Below are 22,168 nucleotides of genomic sequence, written 5' to 3'. Positions count from 1 at the left end.
GGAAATCTAACCTTGCAACAATTTGCTGTGACAAGCTACAAGCAGTCCTGGGCATCCCAGCCTTGGTAAGAGGAGATTTACCCTCAGACTGGCTGCAGGACGATTAGCGTCATGGGCTGTAGACTGTGCCTCTAATTTTCTAGCAGCTGAACTGCAAATGTGACAGATGCTGTCATGTCCTAGCATTTGCTGTTCTTTTGCTCTTTCCCCTGTTTTGTGTTGGTCTGGTTTGCTCATCAGGCCAGACTTTTGACTGAACCGGAAAGATGCCAGCTTGAACATGGTGGCTTGCCCACGGGCTGGAGAGCCTGGGGCTACGCCAATTCTGAGCCCTACCTGAGAGGAATTAGGTGATTTCCAGTCTGAAAGGCAGCAGGAAGCTGCAGGCGAGGGGTGTTTTGGAGACAATAGCTGAGACTATTAGAGACAGGAAACGGGGAGAAGAGGAGACTGTGGACAGCTGGGGCTGGTGGAAGGGGCAGCTCTGAGGAGCACATTTGGCTCCTGTAGCACCTTAGCCAGCGAAAGCCTGCAAGGGAGAGTTAAAGAGGGGAGTTCTTAAAGGGGCCTAGATGAAGGAGAAACAGGTGTGACAGCCACAGAGACAACCCTACCTCCAAGGGAGTGCTCGGGGGGTAGGGAACAGAAATGGGTATCTACAGTTTGCCTTCCCCACCCTTCGTGACTGATGTCTGGAGACACTGCGGCAGGCTGGCTTTCGATAGTTGTCCATCACACCCAGTGTGCAGTAGACTGTTGACAGCCTGATCCTGCAGTTGACAATGTCCACAGCGGCAGCAGAGACTCAGCACCCATCACCTTTTTCTCCTCTGGTTGTATCATCTGGATCTTCTCTTCCTTCACTGTTCACTGTTTGGCTTTGGCGCTTAAGGGTCAACAGGTCTGATCCACCGTAATGTGTGCAATGTGTAGCACCACTCAGGGCCGGCTCTAGGATTTTTGCAGCCCCAAGCAGAAACAATTTTGGCCGCCTCCCCCCCCCTGTTTTTTTCTTACCCCACCCCCGGCCCTGCCTCAGCTCCACCCCTTCCCCAAATCCCCAGCCCTGCCTCCTCCCCCCAGGCTCTCAAGCCTAGGAGGGAGGGGGAGAAGCGGCGCGCACGCCGCGGCCACTCGGAGTCTCCCCCTCCCTCCCAGGCTCTCAAACCTGGGAGGGAGGGGGAGCAGCGGTGCGCGAATCAGCTGTTTCACGCGCCGCAGCCGCTCGGGATCTCCCCCTCCCTCCCAGGCTCTCAAGCCTGGGAGGGAGGGGGAGCAGCGGCGCGTGAATCAGCTGTTTCGCGCGCCGCGGCCGCTCGGGATCTCCCCCTCCCTCCCAGGTTTGAGAGCCTGGGAGGGAGGGGGAGCAGCGGCGTGCGAATCAGCTGTTTCGCGCGCCATGGCGCGCCAGTGGCAGCAGCGGAGGTGAGCTAGGGCGGCTGGGGCACATTTTTAGGGGCGGCATTCTGGCGCAGGCCATGCCGCCCCTAAAAATGTGCCGCCACAAGCACCAGCTTGTTTTGCTGGTGCCTAGAGTCAGCCCTGGCACCAGTGTTTCAGGTTGACACAGAGAAGGGGCTTTCTTTAGAAGAGAAGGCCCTGGTCGTGTTAGGCAGGCTGCTTGTCTAACCCCATTATTGCATTGGCCACTGTCGGAGTGATGTGAGAGCTGACACAATTCCATCCAGGCCTCTGGGAACAAGTGCAGGCAAGTCGAACACCAAATGTGTTCCTCAGCGATGCTTGTTGAAGGCAGGATTTCAAGCCAGAAATAACCAAACGGGGCCTTCTCCTGAGCTCCTAAACTTGTAGAGGAGTATTTGAAAACCAGTGCAGCGCTGAGTGGGATGGACCTTCGGGGTTTTCCCCTCCTAGTGGAGTCCTTTACCCTTCCTGAAAACAGAATCCTGATGGTTCCCATTAGTTTCTCACCTCTGAGATCCCCTGCCTTAAGACTTCACATTGCAGCTGCCAGGCTCCAGCTATGGGAAGGGCCACATGTAACCAAGCTCACGCTGTAGCAAGCTAATCAAGGTCTACATGTGGCCCACCCCACCCCTAGATGCAGACAGAGCAACACAGAATGGGTGTGGGTTATATGCACATGTTTTCTGTGCTGCTCCCTGAAATGGCTGGTAGAAACTCTGTAAAGTAGCTCGGGACTTTCCTCCCCTGGGGTTGCACTTGACAGCTCTACTGGGCATAAAGCTAATACACCTTGGAGATGCAAGAGCTTGATTCTGATCTCACTTAGCCTGCTTTTATACTGGCATTACTCTGACCTCAGTGGCTTTGCTCCTCACTTACAGCTGTAGAAGTGAGATCGAATCAGGTCTGAAGAGGCCGGGTCTAAGAACGGAGTCTGTGAGAAGCATCAGCTTTTTAAAAGTACAGTTTTCTTCTGGAACAGTAGAGCGAATGTTTGGAATGCATTGACCTGATGTAGCGGAGTGGAGGCTACTGACTTTACTGAATAGAGACTTTGCTGTCCTGGGACATGTCTACACTGATGGCGCTATAGCGGTATAGCTACTACAGCACCACAGCTGTGTGTCTCTAACCCCATAGTGTAGACGCAGACTACAATGACGGAAGGGTTTTTTCTGTTGATATAGGAACTCCACCTCCCCAAGCGAGGGTAGCTAGGTCAACAGAAACAGACTTCTGTCGACATAGCTGGGTCTACACTGGGGGTTAGGTTGGTGTAGGGGGTGGAATTTTCAGACCCATGAGTGCTGTAGGGATGTCGACCCAATTTGAAGTGTAGACCAGGCTCTGGGTATATGGTTATGGGGTTTGTTTGGTTTGGGGTTTTGCAAGAGTTCCTGCTGTGATCAGACTTTCAAACCTAATCCCCTTTAGGCTAAATAAGTTGCAGAAACATGATTCGATGTTCACTATGCACGCAGAAGACACAGAGATCCAAGTTCTGTGCTGACCCCCTGCATGTACTGACGTCAGTAGAATTTCATAGGTTATCAGACCCCACAGCAATATGCCCACAGGCTCCCTAATGTTAACTAAAGCTACTCAGCAGGACAAGAAAGAAAACACTTGAAACATTGTCTGCAGTCCAATTGTGAGATTTCGACTGCTTTTCAAACAGGAGCTTTTAATACCTGTACTTCAAATGTCCAGATAAGAGCCGTCATTCCCATGTATTCAATTTGCCTTAAAGTTTCAACTCATTTAGATTTCTAAGCGAGCCAACTTACCCACTAAATCCCATTCTCCATTTGATATGTAATTGGAAATATCAGCTTCAAGCATCTGCAGATCAAGCAGCCAGCCATTGTGGGTCCATGAACCAAATTTCAAATCGCATTTTTGCACATCGAAAGGGAACCAGCGGACGTCAATGTAACACGTGCTCTTCAAAATGCCTGAGAATAGACGTTAGAGGGGAAACAGACATCTGAGGTCTGAAGGGCAAATGCAAAATGAAATGACATTGTGCTGAGATCCTGTGGAACTCTCAGGCCTCTCTCTACAATTCGACTCAATCCAGCTGAGCAGACGCCGATTAGAATTTCTAATCGAACTGTTCCACTAACAGCACTTACGATTCCCTGAGCCAAATGACTTTCCTTTTGCAGTTACATTCGTGAGAGACCCAGCTGATGCAGTGTTTCTAAAGAGATAGGGGCCAAATTCTCTCCAGGTGTAAATGGGTGCACGCCGTGTTGAGTTCAGTCGCGCTACACCGACATACACCAGCAGAGAAACCAGCTCAGGAGATATCAACAAACATACAAATTCCTGACCTTTTGCCCCTTTGTTTTCTTTGCCATGCTTATTCTCCTTGGGCCATATCGCCAGGTCTTCCCTCATGTATGTTCTCTAGGGGTCTGTCTACACTGTGTCTGGTGCAAGCCTCCCACCCTAGGTCATCCGAGTGCACTTAAAAATAGCTGGGGCTGAGGCTGGGGCTCTCAAGCCTGGGGTGGGGTTGGATGTGGGGGTCGGACTGACAGCCCACGTTGCAATGTCAAAGCATTGTCTGCACGGCTATTTTTAGTGCACTCGTGCGAGCCCCATGTACACTAGTTTGTGAACTCAGGCTGGGGGACTCACTTCCAGATGCAGCGTGGAGATGCCCTGGGAAGCTTGCTGGGCAATCCTACTCCACTATACCAATCTGTGCCTGTCTACACAATGGCCTTGCAGTTAAGCTAACAGAATCCCACGTATCCCTGCTCTGGGACTGAGAACCATTAAATTTCAGTTGTCTGCAGTGAAGTTCCTCTTCCCAGTGGTCAGGGCACCAGCCTGGGACTCCACCGATCAGGGTTCAGGTCTTTGCTCTACCACAGACTTCCTGTATGACGTTGGACAAGTCGCTTAGTCTCTTTGTGCTCCGGTTCCTCGTCCGTAAAACAGGGATAACAGCACTGCCCTGTCTCACGGGGGCTAGGAGGATAAGCCCACTAAAGGCTGTGAGGTGCTCAGATACCACAGGAATGGTGCCGTAGAAGTGACGTAAGCAGATAGGCTGAGATTCACAAAGAGACTTAGATGCTTGATGGCCACTTTAAGCACCTAAATCCCAGAATTGGACCCTGGTGAGATTCATACAACCCCTGCTCAGCTGCTGCAGATCCTGATAGTCCCGTAAACTTGTTGCCACCTAAGTTTTTGCAGTAAAAGTTCCTTAGGTGCCTGTGTTTCTGCCAGATCATCAAAAGCTTCAGCATTGTATGGTGCTAAACCTTTTTGTCACAGTGAGCGCCACTGGATGCTGAACACATTTCAATAGCTGGCCTGTATTTAGGGGTCTAAAATAGAAGCTGAATTCTTTCGGAAGTCTGTCCCACAGCATAAAGCGCACAAAGCTTCTAATCCAGATCTGCTTTTAAACTGATACAATGAATTCTCTAAATAGGAAAATTGATTGACGCCATTAAAGTAAATTGATTTAAACCAACAAACAAAATCCGTCTCCTACCTGGAGGAATGTACTGACAAGATCCAGAATAATTCACCAACACATTCGTGTGAAACGTGGCATCGAATCTCTCATCCGCACTAAAACACAACATAAAAAAACCCACAGGCCCTTGAATTCAAAATGTGGTGAAGAGTAAGGTAACGACCATTAATTTCTGAATAGCGGGTGTGTGGATTAGGGACCGGTGGGTAAACTTTGTAAAATAGCATTAGTTGGAATCTCTAGCTCACTCCAAACTGAGCTTGGATCTTCTTTCAAGATTTAGATCAGTTGGATAAAGGGTCCAGCTCTCAGCCAGCTGGCTGGACCCCCAGACGGCCCCAGTCACTGAGGGAGAGCAGCTGCAAGGAGCTCCGCTCCCATTTAGGCAACTAACTGAAATGGCCTGATTTTCAGACAAGCTCAGCGCCTTTCATGCCAAGGCTGTGACAATGGGAGACGATGATGGGGCCCTGGGCCCTTTGTAACCTCTGGCCAAGTGGCACCTTACTCAAGGTGCAGGTACTAGGTGCTAGCTTAGCAGTAGCTTGGAACTGCAGCTCCTCTTCAAAGAGAGCAAGAAGTCACAGGCCAGCGGTGAAGTGGCCGGAGAAGAAAGGGAACTGTTGGGGGCTCAGATGGCATGGCAGGTCTTTGTGGGTGCTCAGGGATCTGGATTGTAAGCTCTTAGGGGCTTTTTGTTCTGTGTTTGTACAGCACCTAGCGCAGTGGGGTCCTGGTCAATGGCTGGGGCTCTGAGGTGCTATAGAGATACCAATAGTAATAATGTTGTGTGCAGACCTTGTGGGTTGGATGTCTATAATTTCAGGAGTTAGTTGAGGTTTGGGGAAGCTTCCAGACTGCTGGATACTTATCCAAACTGAATCAAACAATCCAACCCTCAGATCTTGATATTTTAGACAACTTGTCTTCAAAATGGCTATTGCAGACTTTCCTGTGCTGGCATTGTCCTGCACTCCCTCTGAACTGAAGGGCATTTTGTAATTATTTTACAATCTTAGGGCCTGATTCCACTCCCAGTGAAGCTAGTAGGACTATTTCTATCGAGTTTCCCGGGCTTTGTCGGTCCCTATGTGTAGTCTTTTAGCTATATGTAATTGTGATATTTTTAAGTGCTAACATCATCTAATTTTCCATAAGGCTGTACCAGGAGACTACAAAAGCACAGACGTCAAATGAAACCAGCATAATTATTTACATTAGCACAAGATAGGCAATCATAACTTAATCTTTCATTATATAGACCATGGCCAAAGGCCTCAAGCCGTTTCTATTTTACGAGCATCGTTAAGATAACTCTGTGCTTCCATCTAGACTTTTCACTGTATTGCAGCACTTGTCTGGGTTTGTTTCCATTGTTTGGAGGCCACAAACCTGATCCTCAGCTGGCGTAATCTCCGTTTGAAGTCAATGGAGCTACGCTGATTTACACCAGGGGATGAACTGACTCAGTGTTTGTCTCAGTACTTATAAACCTTCCGTACCTGTTATACAGAAGAATGTCTGGCACCCATATCTGGTCAGCGGGAAATCGTAAGTTCTGGACTCCTGGGTATGCATACTGATCCCAAGACAAGTAAACGTCAATCCAGTACTATAGGGAAATATAGACACAAATGTTATTTATCATTTCTACAATATAGGATCATAGGGGAAAGGAATGTTTCCCTGTATGTTTGGAAAGTGCCTGGCACATTTGGGCGCCATGGAAAGATAATGAATATTAGCAATAGCAATGATAACATAATAATTACTGTTCTAGGGTTAATAACAAGTGACGACAATGAAAAAGACTGGTGTATGCACTGAGGAGCTCGCAGTGTAATGACAACATTTGGACTATTTTAACATGTTTGTTGTTTAGAAAAATCTATACGGAAATATTTATTTCCTGTGTTACATCGGTGGATGCTGACTTATACCAGCTGAGGGCCTGGCCTGGAAAGCATACAATTGCACTCCGTATTCCAAAATGATTGTTTATGATATTTTCCCCTCCCCCACAAAAATGCCAGATTTGAATTTTTGCTGATCAATACAGATTCTTGACTGAAGACTACAGAGTATCAAAGTTCTCCTGTCCAAAGTATATGCACACAAGAGGGTATGACAATGATAACATGACAGCAGTATAGGTTGGAATAAATTAGGTAATTCTTTTTTTATAACCAAGATCACTCATACCATAAACTACAATGTAGTGGACAAGCAGAAGGATCATTTGCTCCATTCAGAAAATATATTTGGTTTCTAATGTAACATTAGAGTTAGTTGAATCATTCATCTCTCCTGTGAGCTTTTAGCTTTGAAGAGGCAGCTCCAATGACCACAAATAAATCAGAAACTCAGGTTTATGTTGCATAAGAATAAATGATACCCCCTACCATACAGCAATGCTTAATCCTACACTGGAACATTAATTCAGGAGTAATACTGCACAGGGATGACAATTATCTGAGCTTTCCGTGTACGCATTTAATTGCAGACTTACTTATCCTATGCGATCTGTGAAGACCACAACCTGGGCGCCATAGCTTGTTATATAGGGCAGATAATAATTAAGGGAAATTTAAAAAAAAAAATGGGAGGGAAGGAGAGTTCCTAAAGTGCCTAAGTGGTTTAGGAATCTGTCCCATTGATTTGCAATGGGACTTATGCTTCTAAGTTCCTTAGGCACTCTTGGAAATTTCCCCTGGGTCCTACAGTCAGGCCTTTAAGTCCATATTTAGACACTATCTGGGATTCTCAAAGGAGTTTAAGAAAGCAAGAGGTGCAGCTTCATTAGGATTTGAGCACCTTTGGAAATCCCAATCATTGACTTCAGTGGAAACTGCAGCCTTTGAAAACCAGCTCCTCCAATTTCAATGCCCTAAACATGTTTAGAGCCTCATTTATTAACATCTGTGCCTTAAGGCTCATTGGACCAACTCCACTGAGATCATCAGAGTTACAACAGGACTTAATATGGCCAATCACTTCATTTTCAGATCTGAAAGGAAGTGATAAGTGGGATTTTCAGAGGACCCAACTCCCATTGAAAGCCGGTCAGAGGCGGGCACCTTCCTCCTGTATGCTGCTTTGGAAATCCTGCCCCAGTCCATCTTCAGCAATATTTCCAAGAGCTCAATTTGCTTGTGTCCCAGTATAGAAGATGACACACAGTTCTTCTGCCAAAGGATCATATTCAATAACTTCCTTTTACAACAATTTCTGTTCAGTGCTGATGCAAAGTTACTCACCATCTGTAGCCAAGCGTTCGTTATCAGCACCTGGTTCTTCTCATCCTTCAAAAAAGAGAGAAGAAAACCTAATGAGCCCAAGAAAATATTGAGGGTTCTTTCCCCACAAAATCAAACCCAAACCCAACTCGCAGGATAAATGAATGCAAATATTGCAGTCACAAATTATGGACTCGATGCTGGCGTCATTGGGTGAAATCTCTGACCCATGTGATGCAGAAGATCAGACTAAATTATTATAATAGTTCCTTCTGGCCTTAAAAACAAATCTATGAAAATTCAGCACTCATTATAATTCATCAACGTCAGCAATGAAAATAATTTACCGTGGCCATTATTTATTTGAAGACATTTATTCTCTACAAAAGCTATCAGAGATTTTCATTTTAATTAGATGGCAGTGGTAAAATAAACTACAGACTCTGTGACATGCAGTAACTGGAGAGGATTAATGCTGTCATTATTGTTGCTACAGATGAATCGTGAATAGATTCCCAAGATGCATCTTCAAGTTACATCATTGAAATTTATATAGAAAATACTGGTCTTGAGCAGACGTTAGGGCACGTCGTCAAACTGTGAAAATGATGTTTATTAAGAGGATGCTATGCAGAACAGATGTGGAGCTCTGTGTGTCTAAACACAACTCTAAGCAGGCTACAGATCACCCTGGAATCCAATTCTCTATCCATAATAACAATACCTAGTGCTTTTCAGCTACAGATCTCAAAGTGCTTTGCAAAAGAGATAAGTGCCATGACCCCATTTTACAGATGGTGAGACTAAGGCACAGAGAGGTCAAGTGGATTGCTCAAGCTCACCCAGCAGGCCAAGAACATGGCTGCACAACTACCAATTTGTGGGCTCATATCATAGAGAGGAGCATACAGCTACGCACCTCATTCGCATGGGCGGGACACACAAGCCCATACCCCCTCCGACACACCCATACTTTTCCCCATTTGCATGTAGGAGGCAAGGGCACCATTGGTTTCAGACTTAATACTCCCAGTGCTTAAGCCTCTGCTGGCACTTGTGCAAGCATGCAACATCTTTTCAAACTCTGCTGTGAACTGCACAGAGTTTGCAAGATCGAGGAGTGGCTGCTAAGGGGCTCCATTGTCACTTAGTGCCTCTCCCTATGCCAGGGGTAGCTGGGATGCTCCAAAAGCAGTGCAGGGAAGGACTGGGAGAAACTGGGACTCATCCCTATGCTCCCCTTGCTCTAGGCCATAGCAAAAACAGGTGACTCCCCACTCTGCACTAGCTCTGCTGGCCATGCATCGGGGGAGGGTGTAGCAGATCCAAGGCCCCTCCCATTTCTCATCATTCTCAGCCAACCAGCACAGGATGGAGACCAGCAGCCTGCAGAACCGGCTTTTCCCCCTGCCACCTGCACAGGGACTGGCCAGGTGGGCAGCATGCTTTCTAGTCTCCTGTGCTGATGGGCTGGGCAAATGATCATTCTGACCTAAAACCTCCCCTCCTTTTGTACTAGGAATGAATCGTTTTTGTTGTGTTGCTCTCCCTTTGCTCTCGTTCCTTGTAGCAAAGGAGAGGCAGTAAGCACAAAGCTAGCTGAGAGAACAGCCGGATTAGCTACAATGCAATGGAGAGAGAGAAAGTAATGGGCCTGAGATGCCTGCGTTTCAGTAAGTGGCGTTGAACAAAGCTACTGTGGAATATCCTGGTAAATCTTGTGAGCTATAGCACATTGGATTTGGACTGCAATGATCAAAGAGACACGGGACCCCGCACAAAATCCATCAGGCTGGTAAGAGCTGGGGACGAACAGGCCATAATAGCAAACGCTTTGAATGGAAATATATGAATAATTCCCAGACGCAACTTCATTAAGACAAAGGGTGACATTTTGGCTCCATTGAATTCGATGGGGCCAGGATTTTACTCTAAGTCAATTAAGTTCCTTTGCAGACATTAATGACTGAGATACGATGCCAGATTTTCAAACGAATTCAGCTCCCACTTAGGCGCCTCAATGAAATGTCCAATTTTTAAAAATTCTCAGCTCCCAGCTAGGCAGATGCTTCAGCTGCCCTCTGCTCGTGTGGCGCTATAAAAACTCTGTGGTCTCAGCCAGGGGCGGCCATCAAGTTGAGGAGCCACAAGCCCATTGGGTGTGGGAGTCTGTGGAGCAAACCGAAGAGATTGTTAGCCCCGGTGGCTCTTTCTGGTCGTGTGTAGGTTGAAAGCTCTGTAGGATAACTGATCCCAGTGGATCTCTCTCCTCGTGTAACTTCCTCCCATGAATACAAGCCAGGAAGCATAAAAAGCCGTGCGGTCTGTAGCCTGCAGTCTTTTATACAAAGTCCCCAGGGCTTCCAAATACTTAGTGAACCAACCCCCTATGAACTCTCCGGTTTTCCCCAAACTAGTTGAAAGCCTCAGCCCTCCCAGGGGCCAAAGGAACTAGTCAGCTGTGGAGTTTCTAGTCCAAGCTATTTGTTCCCCAACAAGTTCAGAAACTTTTGCAAAAGCCCAAACCTCTGGTTTGATTCAAACTGTCCCAGTGTAAGGGCTTGTCTACACTACAAAATTCAATTGACCTACAGCCAGTGCAGTAACTAAAGCAGTGGTTCACATCCACATGACGCCCATTCTGTCTGTGGTGCACGTCCTCACGAGGAGAGCTTTCACTGAACTGTGTGGGGCATTGTGGGGCACTGACAGCTGGAGCCCAGCAGCCTAAGTTGTCAGCCGGGCATGGGCTCACAGCCGGCAGTCCCCACACCCCAGAGCTGACAGCCTGAGCTGTCAGCGGGGCGCTGGGTGAGCCCTGCGCATGGCTGACCGCTTGGGCTATCAGCGCCAGGGCGGGGTGGGGGCAGCCGTGAACCCTGCTGACAGCTCGGGTTGCCAGCACCAGGGTGTGGGGGGCAGGGCTCCAGCTGTCAGCCCCACTAGGGGCTGACAGCCAACAGGCGACATAAGTAAATCAGTGTCTATGTGGATGCTGCATCGCCCCTAACGACACCAACATCAACCCTGCGCCTCTTGTGGGGGTGGAGTTATCGTGTCGGTGTACAGGGAGACTCACCCGACGGAAGCACCATTCGAGCATAGACGCTGACATCATTAAGTCAATGTAAGCTGCCTTGCATTGACCTAACCTCGTAGTGTGGACCAGGCCTAAGTGACAGACACCTTGTCCAACTGCCCACAGATCTTCAGGCAAACAATCCCACCTCCAACCGTTCTCCCCCGCAGGCAGACCGCACATGAGAAATTCCTGGTCCATTGATTTATGTTTGGCCAACTTGGAAGCAGCTTTGGAAGCTGAGGTTATAATGGGCAGCTGGCCCCCACCAAGCTTGTGAATACCCGTCTGCCGTGATGGGCAGCACTGCAGTCTGAGCCCCTGTGTCGCTAATGCCATCTGCATGCACTACCCCAGCCGGTTCTCGTTTCACTGCCACCAATGTCTGTTTTGCTACTAATGCTTTCTCTGGGTCTTCCACTGAGAGTGAATCGGAGCAGTCCTTTCCCGTCCATGACTGTGCCTAACGTCGCTGCCAATGACGCAGCTGTGTGCAGATAACAGGAGAGCCTCTGAATCCAAGTCCCCGAAGGAGCTGAGGATAAAAAGAATGTGTCTGCCAGCATCCTCAAAGCCAAGCGACTTGTCACATCCCCAGCTCTCCTGCTCCCCCGCATGAAAATGAATCCACTGTCTTTTCCTGCCTGTAGTTCCACTATGTCCAAAACCCACAGGCACTGAAGGCACAAGCGAACTGGAAGTGGCAAGGGCATGTTGCAACGTTTTGTGGCTCATAAAGAGAATGAGGCCGCAGCTGAAGTCGCATTCCTGCAATGCAGATATTAGCTCTGGGAAATGACCAGTTGCGCTACCCCAAACTGCAGTCTCTCTGCACAGTCACCTTCACAGTAGACATGCAAATTTGCAACCCATGAAGAGTCAGCGAAAATATGAGCAGCTTAAGCCATGCGCATCCGTCGTGCTGCCTGGAGTGGCTCACGGCCAGGAGTGCCGACGTCAGGGCAGACACCCCAAACTGGCGGTGTGTTCTATAATTAGATTGCACCAAGTCAGTATCAAATGTGACCTCCTGGATCCCTGTACCAGTCTTACCATGGAGTCACAGACAGTTCCCTTGGGCATGCCACTTTATCTTGCCACCCAGGCAAGCTGGACTAAGTGATAAATGGTCACTTACACCAAAGATCACAAAATATCCAGGTTGCTGCCAGTATCAAGAGATCAATCACCTCCCCCAGGTCAATTTGTACCTTGGATCTCACACCAAAGTCAACGCTTACAACCAATCCTATAATAAACTAACTGAGGATTTATTAACTAGGAAAAATAAATGAGAACGTTATTTACAGGTTAAAGCAGGCAACATACAGACACACATGAGTGACAGTCTATGGTTCCAAAAGGTGACAGAGTTGTAGTAATCTGTCAGCACTGAATGGCTTGTAGGGCTAACCCAGCCTGACCCTCGGGAGCTCATCTCCTGGTTACCAGCTCCAGCCCTGTGAGAGTCCAAACAGCAGAGAGAAAGAGAGAGATGAAAAATATTCTTGTCCTCTGGTTTTATTTCCTTCTTCTGGAATTCAAGCGGATGGGAGGAGCCCTTTTGCACATAGGCTCTTTATGGGTGTAATGGGGCAACTGACAAAGCCTTTGTGTTGTGATCCCACAATAGCCCATGTGGAGTCAGTAGTCCTTCCTGATGGGCAGTGTCACAGGGTCGGTGCAGACTCTCCCACTTTTCCGCCTGCACCCTGTGTTTAGGCTGGTATAATAAAGAGTCTTCCCCGCCTTCTTTTGCTGGATCACCCAAGTGTCTTTATTTACAGCGTCCGTGCAGTTCCCCGCTCTCCCAACAGCTAGCGCCCCACAGACCCTCCCCAGGGTCTCCTGCCTTGGAGGCTTCCCTCCTTGGTAAGGAGACAGCGATACTACCCTCCTGTCTCCTCCCAGGCTAGCCTCCGCACTGAGGTTTGTTCAGGGGTTTTATAGCCCTCCCATGCCTCAGCCCAGCTGTCAGCACTCAGCTCAGCAGGTTCCTCTGAGCCAGCCCTGATTTGGGCTTGCAGCTGGGCTCCCTGCTGAATACCCACGTCTCTCCCCTGGCCTCCTGGCCAGCGAGCAGACTGCAGCCAGCACCTTGGCAGGGCTTTAAAGGGGGTTTTACCCCTGCCCTGCCACAGGCAGGAGATAACACCTTTGGTAAGAAGTCAGCATTTCGCATCAGGTGAAGTTTTGCCCTGTTTGGTGAGTCACATTGTTCAGAACAAACATTTTACAGTTTGGGGATTTGGGCAGGGGCTTGAGCGTCTTCCCCCTTCCTGTGGGCCTCCTGGGGTGTATAGGAGGGAAACTTCGCCACCTCCCCCCGCACCGAGTTTGTTGGCATCAGCAAGCCCTTGGGGCAGGGTGAGGGCAGGGAGCTTTGGGGGAGGAGATCCGGCGGCATCTGTCCCTTCCTGTGAGCCTCTTGAGGTCTGCAAGAGCAGAGAATCCTGGAGAGATTTAGGTGGCTCACGAGCACCTAGTGCAAGACAAGGCATTTCCGAGTGCAGTAGGAGTGTCTGCCCAGGGAGCTCGTGTGCTGTAAATTCACACCCTACTTGCTGTGCAATAACTTCCCCATGGAGACAAGCTCTTAGGCAGCGCAGGCTGGGGCATTGCCCCTCAGCAACGTTTTTGGCAGGAAATGTTTTTCCCACTGAAGAGTCTCCCAAGTGATTGGTTTATACCGTGGGCTTCAGCACTGCGAAGGAAAAGACTCAGCACTTACTTTAGTATTTAATGAAACAATCATAGCAGTCATATGAAAGGAAGCTATAGGGGACGCATCAGCACAGACTTTCCATGGCAGGCCTACAAGTTTGGAACGTAATGACTGTAGACAGGTGCCATCCCAGGCCTGTAAACTCTCCTCTCAAGTCCAGGGAATTTAGCATCCTCTTCCTTAGGGCTGTAAGCTTTACTTTCAGTCATGGCCCCCTGGGTCTGAAGTCCCCATCACAATGACCTCTGAATTAGGCTTTAAACAACTCAGGTTTGGTCCTGGACTCTAGGTCTCTGGTAGGGGAGTCCCGTGAACGGAGTGTTCTTTCTCTCAGAAAGAATTTTGACCAACACCCGGCTGCTTGAGTCTCTGGCAGCCTTGGAAAAACATTTCCCTGTAGGCCCCCCTGGTGGACATCCACAGTCTATTCTCAACCTTGCCTCAGGGCCTGTTTGAGCTCGCAGAGTGAGTTCTGCGTTGTGGAGAGCAAGACAGGGAAAGGGCTGTTTGTGAGATTTATAACCATTCACTGCTGGGAATAATGCCAGGAAGCAACACAGTAGCCCCTTCCAGTTGTCAAATGGGGATGTGAGGGTTTCCCAGACTGGCAGGATGTGATTTTTCCAAAGTCTTTGAAACTTTTTCTGATTTGTCCAAACTGCCCAGTTTGCAACTGTAAATGGAATAATTTCAGCTGCAAGTTAGGACTGCAGCTGTACACCTGCATTTGTTGAAAACCAGGCCCATGCTTAACTATACGTTCACAGCACACATACAGAGACGTTAGATAACAACATGAATACTCTTGCTGGAAGGTTGCAAAGTAACACATTTCTTAGGATTCAGAATGATAATTCCCAAGAAACTGAAAACCAGAAAGAGAGAAAACGGGCTGCTAAAAGGGAGAGGCACAACTCCCCCCAACTTGGGATAGGGTGGCTGCAGACTGACTGCTGCTTAACCCAGGTCACATGCTTCCCTACAGAGCCTCCTAGTTTGCAAGCAGGACCAGGAAACCCCTTACAAATGCAAGAGAGAGGTGCTCATTTTAATACAGTTTTCGATACACCCCAGTATATATCTAGCTCTCTTGCCAAGTTCCTTCTGGAGAAGGACCCTGAGACAGCAGTCTGGGGAAAAGGCCAAACCTCTGAATTGTCTGGAGATGAAGGCATCTCCCTTTTCCAGCAGGGTAGTTGTCGCATTGCTACAGGAAGGTTTTATGAGACTGATGCAAAGGGAATAATTCAGCTTCTCAATCACCAAGTAATCTTTCCATTCTTTTTGTAGCAAGATAATGGGGGCAGACCATCTGCCCTTAAAGCAATGCCAGCAGGGGAGGGTTTGGGGGCATGGCCAGCAATCCAAAAAAAAAGGGTGTGGAGGGGAATTCGGGCTAACTGAAGAAAACAGAGGGAGGTAGGACTTCCTACTGCCACCTCAGGAGACAACCCCCGGTCAAATGGGAATCCAGCCTGTTGGTGGATGGGATTTGGGGGCCCGTTGAGCCCGACGATCTAGCCAGCTTTCTATCCACCTTATAGTCCATTCATCCAATCCATACTTTTTTAAACTTGCTGGAAAGAATACTGTGGGAGATGATATCAAAAGCTTTGCTAAAGTCAAGGTATATCATGTCCACTGCTTTCCCCATATCCACAGAGCCAGTTATCTCATCATAGAAGGCAATCAAGTTGGTCAGGTATGACTTGCCCTTGGTGAATCCATGTTGACTGTTCCTGATCACCTTCCTCTCCAAGTACTTCAAAATGGATTCCTTGAGGACCTGCTCCATGATTTTTCTAGGTACTGAGGTAAGGCTGACCGGTTTGTAGTTCCTCAGATTCTCCTTCTTCCCTTTTTCAAAGATGGGCACTATATTTGCCTTTTTCCAATCGTCCGGGACCTCCTCTGATCGCCACAAGTTTTCAAAGATAATGGCCAATGGCTCTGAAATCACATCAGCCAATTCCCTCAGCACCCTTGGATGCATTAGATCTGGACCCATGGACTTGTGCATGTCCAGCTTTTCTAAATAGTCCTTAACCTGTTCTTTCACCACTGAGGGCTTCTCACCTCTTCCCCATAGTGTGCTACCCAGTGCAGTAGTCTGGGAGCTGACCTTGTCGGTGAAGACTGAGGCATAAAAAGCATTGAGTACGTCAGCTTTTTCCACATCATCTCTCACTAGGTTGCCTCCCCGATTCAGTAAGGGTCCCACACTTTCCCTGACCTTCTTCTTGTTGCTAACATACCTGTAGAAACCCTTCTTGTTACTCTTAACATCCCTTGCTAGCTAACAGCTCTTCTGCTGCCTTCAGTGCCCTCTGGCCTAAGAAAGTGTCTTAGCTTGATGTCAGTTTAGAAACTCTAGACACTACCCAGGTGAAAGGAAGAGGCCCTCTGGCCTCTGGCCCTGGCTCTGTGGCTTGGGGCAGGGGGCAGCCAGCAAACCCCTCTGCTGCTCTTCAGCGTTCCTCCAGAAACCTCCTACAGCTTCCTTCAGGGGGTCTCCTCTCTCTCTGAGTCTCCCTGATCTCTTACAGCTCCAGGTGCTGCGACCCTCTTGACTGACCACCAGGAGCACTGGTTCTAGCACAGGGGAGCTGGACCTGCTTCATTTAAAGGGGCCAGCCACCCAGTGACAGACTGATTGGGTTTACCTCTGCAGCACCCCTTTGTGGTCCATCAGGGCATAACTCACCCAGCACAGGTCTCCACTGCTAGGTGCACCATCTCCTGCAAGGTCCATGTAATGGTGTGGCACCCACCTCTCATGAGCAGCCCCTTCTGGTCACATGTGTCTGCAGGCTTTAAATAGCCCTGGCCCTGGTATCAGGCCATACCTCCAGGGCTTAATCCCTAGAGGCAACAATTTCACCATCTCTGGGCTCTTCTGGCCTCAGCTGTCCAGCTGGGCCACTAAGTAGTTCAGATCCCCTTCCTGGAGTTTATCACTATCCAATTGTAGGCCACTTTGCTAGTGGCCTGTGGGGGAGTACCCAGGCCTGCCTCCTACCCCCAGTCCCAGCCCAGGAACCCTAAGAATAGCAGCCACATGCTACCATGTCCCTTTAATGAAACTGCCTTCAATTCCCTGGGCCACTTCCCCATGGCCCCAGCCTTCACTATGCTTCACCCTTACCTTAGGGCTCTTCTACATTCAGTCCCAGCAGACAGCCAGGAGTTTGTTTTCACTCACCTAGTCCCTGCCAGCATTGAGCTGTCCATGGTGCTGCTGTTCCCTTTGGCCAGCCAGGAACATCATCTGCACTCCTCTAGCTCCAGTAAAGAACTACCTCTGGTCTGCCCTGCAGCTCCTTTTTATGTGGCGTTCCTGGGCCGTGATTGGCTGCCTCCGCTGCAGCCACTCTAGGCTGCGTGGAGGACTCCTCTACTGCTTCTTTCCTGGGACAGGTGTGGCAGGACCCTGAGGCCTCCAGCAGAAGGCCTCTGGGCCTAGTCCACCCCGTTTCAGTCCGCCATAGCAGCAGTTTAGCCCTCCTGCCAAGGTACACTTCAGTCCTACCTCTTCCAGGGTGTTAAAGACCAAAAGAAATCAGGAGGAAAAAAAACTCAACACCATGGTTGTCCCATGAACTCTCGGCAGGACCCCACCCATCTATTCAGGGCTTGTCTTCACACAGTCAGTACTTTGGCTGGTCTCCCAGGAGATGATCATCCCTTCCTCCAGGGCCATGTCTACACAGCCCATGGCAGCAAGCTTCCCAGCCTAGGCTGACAGACTTGGGGCTAGCGAGGCTCGCGCTAGCGCTCTAAAAATCGCTGCAGAGAGAGAGCTTTGAAGTTGTGTCTGGGGCTCTGAGCTCCAGCCCAAACCACACCTTCAAAGCGCTGTCTGCACAGCTATGTTTAGAGCACTAGCCCCGTTGGCACAAGTCTGTTGACCCAGGTCAGGAGGCTGTGTAGATGCACCCAAGAGGCTCGGCCAGCAAGCTACCTCAGGAGAGCTCTGCTCTCTTCCTGGTCAGCCCTGAACTGGGCCAGGTCTCCTGTTAACTCCCATCTCCATGCCTGGCTTCTGCTCCAGGTGTAGCAGGGCACGGCCACCTTGGTCCACAAGCTCTCATTAACCCTCTCCTTGCCAGCGTGGGGCTTGTCTGCCCCATTACAGGACATACTGTAATCCATACGGCTAGTGAGCATGCAGCACTGTTTCAGGTAATACCGAAATGCAAATGGGTGAAGATCACAATGGAAACAGATCCTGCGGAATGAAAAACAGTGCAAGAGTAAAGGCGGGATTTTCAAAAAGCACTTACCAGTTCTCCCATGGACATCAGTAGGCTCTGAGCTAAACCAATATTAATTAATTATTTCTACTACCATGGCACCTAGGAGCCAGTGTGCTAGGTGATGTCCAAACACAGAACAAAAGGCCAGACCCTGCCCCTAGGAGCTTCTAATCTAAGTATAAAACGAGAGACAATAGCTAGATACAGACAGACCAATCAGGGAGTATAAGGAGGCAATACTGGTCACTGAACACTTTTGAAAATCCTATTCATATTTTTAAATCTCTGACACAATAAATATGGAAATTTTCATGACTAAAATCCAGTACATGGAACTGATGACCTTGGCTGATCTTAATTTCCTAACTGGAAGCTTCATACTCTGCCTGATTGTCTTACAGAAGAAACTAATATAATACACCTCATACACATGTAAGGACATGTGTATGGCAGAAATCCAATAAAAATAACAGATAGCCCTTTGCTAGCCTCTGATGATCACCTTTCAAATCTGGGACTTCCCCCACTACTCAACATCTTATAATGAGAGAGTGCATCAGCTTTCAAGAGTACAGCGAGGTGGGACAGGGAATGTTAATTATGACAGTCAGTTACCTGTTCCAAGCGTCTGTATGATAAAGATGACGAGTTAACATGTGACAGTGACCAACAGCATTTTTGACATATTATGACCTAGATAATTCTAGAGCTAAAGGAGTCGGATATTATCTGGATAGTATCCTCACTATGGTAGAAACCACAGAAGTGCACTGGTATAACACAGATTGCAAGGTGTTGAGCTGACAGTAAAAGAAACTAAACATTCATATTTTCAAACTCATGGGCCAGACTCTTAGCTGGAGTAAATCGACATAGCTCTGTTGACTTCATAGATTAATAGAAGATTAGGGTTGGAAGAGACCTCAGGAGGTCATCTAGTCCAACTCCCTGCTCAAAGCAGGACCTAATCCCAATTAAATCATCCCAGCAAGGGCTTTGTCAAGCCAGGCCTTAAAAACCTCTAAGGATGGAGATGGACTTCAATAGGACTATGCTGATTTATACAAATGGAGGGTCTGGCCCAGGATGTTTAGGACACAGAACTGATGTTGCAGGAATTCACTTGAAAAAGGACTCAAGCCAGAACCTTGCATCTGAACTTCGGGTATGTTCCGAACTGGATCCAGATCTGAACATTGCAACTTGGGCCTGTTCAGCAAGTTAAGCAAACGCAGGAGTACAGAGAACTAGCATCAATACCCTCATTCATGGATCCACAGGATCGATGCTATGTCCCAGCTTTTAAACAGTCTCTTGGAGGACCCCTTTCAGTGTGCCAGACCCCCAAGAGGTCTCACTCTTCCTACAGAGTAGGCCTTGTAGCCTCACCGCCTCCACAACTGAGCCTCTGGGCTTCAGCACTCGTGTTTCACACCGTGAGCTCTGCTCAGCATGTCCAACTGAAGTAGACTCCTGGTCAGAGACTTGTACACTCTTCAGGGACTAATACACCTCAGTGACACCAGGCAGCATTTTCCAAACACATGGAGTAGGATTGATGAAGGGTGAACATAGTCCTTTTGGCCAGGCCAGAGCCATCCGCCGGCCAAGCTGTTAGCAGATTCCAGCTCAGGCTCTGTCTCTCTCTGAGCCCTGCGGCAGTCCCAGGAGAGAGCAGCCAGCCTCTTCCAGACACCCACGCTTTACCTGCTGCTGGTCACTTCCCAGTCCATTATCTCCAGGCAGGGCCATGCTGAGTTGACCACCTCATCTGTTGGTCTGGGTCAGTTTCAACCAGTTCCTTGAGACCCCCATTCATTGTGGCCCAGAGAGCAATATCAAGACACCTATCACCACAAGAGCAGACTTCACACGTTTTTTCTCACCGGGTAGGAATGCAAAGTTCAGAGGGAAGCCGAGGCACACTCAGGATTAATAAAAATATGAAAGAAAATTCCCACTTCACTGCACCCGGTAATGGTACCCGGTAATCGTACCACGCTGGGTTTTCCTGGCATTAGTAAACTATGGCGGTGAACTGATTTCTTGTTTGTCTGAGCTGGTAAAGAAAACCCCTACCTGACTCAAAACTTACCACTTGGTAACAACTGGCCACAGGAATGCCAAAAAACAGCAGCATGATCATGGTCATCGGCACACTCCTGCTTCAGCTGGGATCTTGGCAGGCAGGAGCGGTGACAACTGCTCTGCTGGAATGGGAGCTGCGAGCTCACGTAGTTTGCCAAAAGGCAATGAGCAGCTCATTGCAGATTCACCCCACTCCCTGACAACTACAGAATGAGGAAGAGGTCTGACACACGGATAAAGGAGATCAGACGAGTATTGAGGTAGGAGAAAAGAAACCCTGATAACTGACTATTAATCCTTTCTTATGATCCAGGGACCCACACTAGGGAAGCTTCTATAGCAGAAAGCAAATCTTTTCCTAAGCAGCTCAGTACCAATTTCATATAAAGCCTCTTTGGAACAGAGTAGTGCAGATGCTCTTTCATGATTGCCTGTAGGCGTTCAGGCATCCTGGGATAGTTCAAGATGCTAAAGCTCCAGTTTTCAGAGGTGCTGAGACCCTACATCTCCCGCTGCAGCCAATGGGCACTGCAAATTACTCAGCAGCTCCGAAAGCTCAGGCTTCGCGTGTTCTCACTTCTAGATCAAACTCTACTTCTTAAAGGTAACAAGGTATACAGAGATAAAGGAACTTGGCCGTGTGTCTGAAAAGACCACCACCTTTGTCTAGTTGGCAGCTGGTATCAAGCAGAGTGCCCCCAGGGTCAGTCCTGGGGCCCTTTTTGTTCCAGATCTTCATTAATGATCTGGATGATGGGATGGATTGCACCCTCAGCAAGTTCACAGATGACACTAAGCTCCGGGGAGAGGTAGATATGCTGGAGGGTAGGGATAGGGTCCAGAGTTACCTAGACAAATTGGAGGATTGGGCCAAAAGAAATCTGAGGTTCAACAAGGACAAGTGCAGAGTCCTGCACTTAGGAAGGAAGAATCCCATGCACTGCTACAGGCTGGGGACTGACTGGCTAAGCAGCAGTTCTGCAGAAAAGGACCTAGGGGTTACAGTGGATGAGAAGCTGGATATGAGTCAGCAGTGTGCCCTTGTTGCCAAGAAGGCTAACGGCATATGGGGCTGCATTAGTAGGAGCATTGCCAGCAGATCGAGGGAAGTGATTATTCCCCTCTATTCGGCACTGGTGAGGCCACATCTGGAGTATTGCATCCTGTTTTGGGCCCCCACTACAGAAAGGATGTAGACAAATTGGAGAGAGTCCAGTGGAGGGCAACGAAAATGATCAGGGGGCTGGGGCACACGACTTACGAGGAGAGGCTGAGGGAACTGGGCTTATTTAGTCTGCAGAAGAGAAGAGTGAGGGGAGGATTTGATTGCAGCCTTCAACTACCTGAAGGGGGGGGTGGGGGTTTCCAAAGAGGATGGATCTAGTCTGTTCTCAGTGTTGGCAGATGACAGAACAAGGAACAATGGTCTCAAGTTGCAGTGGGGGAGGTCTAGGTTGGATATTAGGAAACACTATTTCACTAGGAGGGTGTTGAAGCACTGAAATGGGTTTCTTAGGGAGGTGGTGGAATCTCCATCCTTAGAGGTTTTTAAGGCCTGGCTTGACAAAGCCCTGGCTGGGATGATTTAGTCGGTGTTGGTCCTGCTTTGAGCAGCGGGTTGGACTAGATGACGTCCTGATCTCTCTTCCAACCCTAATCTTCTATGATTCCATAACAGGGTCTGCAAAGTCAATGCATCTCCTCTACCAGGAAATCGCCTTAGTATAATGGCAGTTGCTTGGTGATGTAGGGCTAACAGAACGGGCAGTTTGGAGGAAGCATAGTTGGAACACACTGTGCTCTGGCTATTCTAACTGTAACATGCTGGTCATGTGTATTTTTGTCTCCATACAG

General features: G+C 48.6%; 1 protein-coding gene across 1 annotated transcript in view; it reads right to left on the bottom strand.

Moving 5' to 3' along the window:
* Positions 1 to 22,168, bottom strand: part of LOC112110887 (neuronal acetylcholine receptor subunit alpha-7-like) — a 108,058-nt gene that overhangs the window by 38,924 nt on the left and 46,966 nt on the right. Inside the window, exons 3-6 of the mRNA XM_026663330.1 lie at positions 8,188 to 8,232; positions 6,433 to 6,542; positions 4,946 to 5,025; positions 3,216 to 3,383 (exon numbers count right to left, since the gene is read on the bottom strand). Coding sequence (XP_026519115.1) covers positions 3,216 to 3,383; positions 4,946 to 5,025; positions 6,433 to 6,542; positions 8,188 to 8,232 — 403 coding nt within the window. The remainder of the gene's footprint in view (positions 1 to 3,215; positions 3,384 to 4,945; positions 5,026 to 6,432; positions 6,543 to 8,187; positions 8,233 to 22,168) is intronic.

This window comes from Terrapene carolina, unplaced genomic scaffold, assembly GCF_002925995.2.
Source record: "Terrapene carolina triunguis isolate 2854851 unplaced genomic scaffold, T_m_triunguis-2.0 Scaffold33356, whole genome shotgun sequence".
Taxonomy (NCBI): Eukaryota; Metazoa; Chordata; order Testudines; family Emydidae; genus Terrapene; species Terrapene triunguis.
This window is presented reverse-complemented; position numbering and strand designations above follow the sequence as displayed.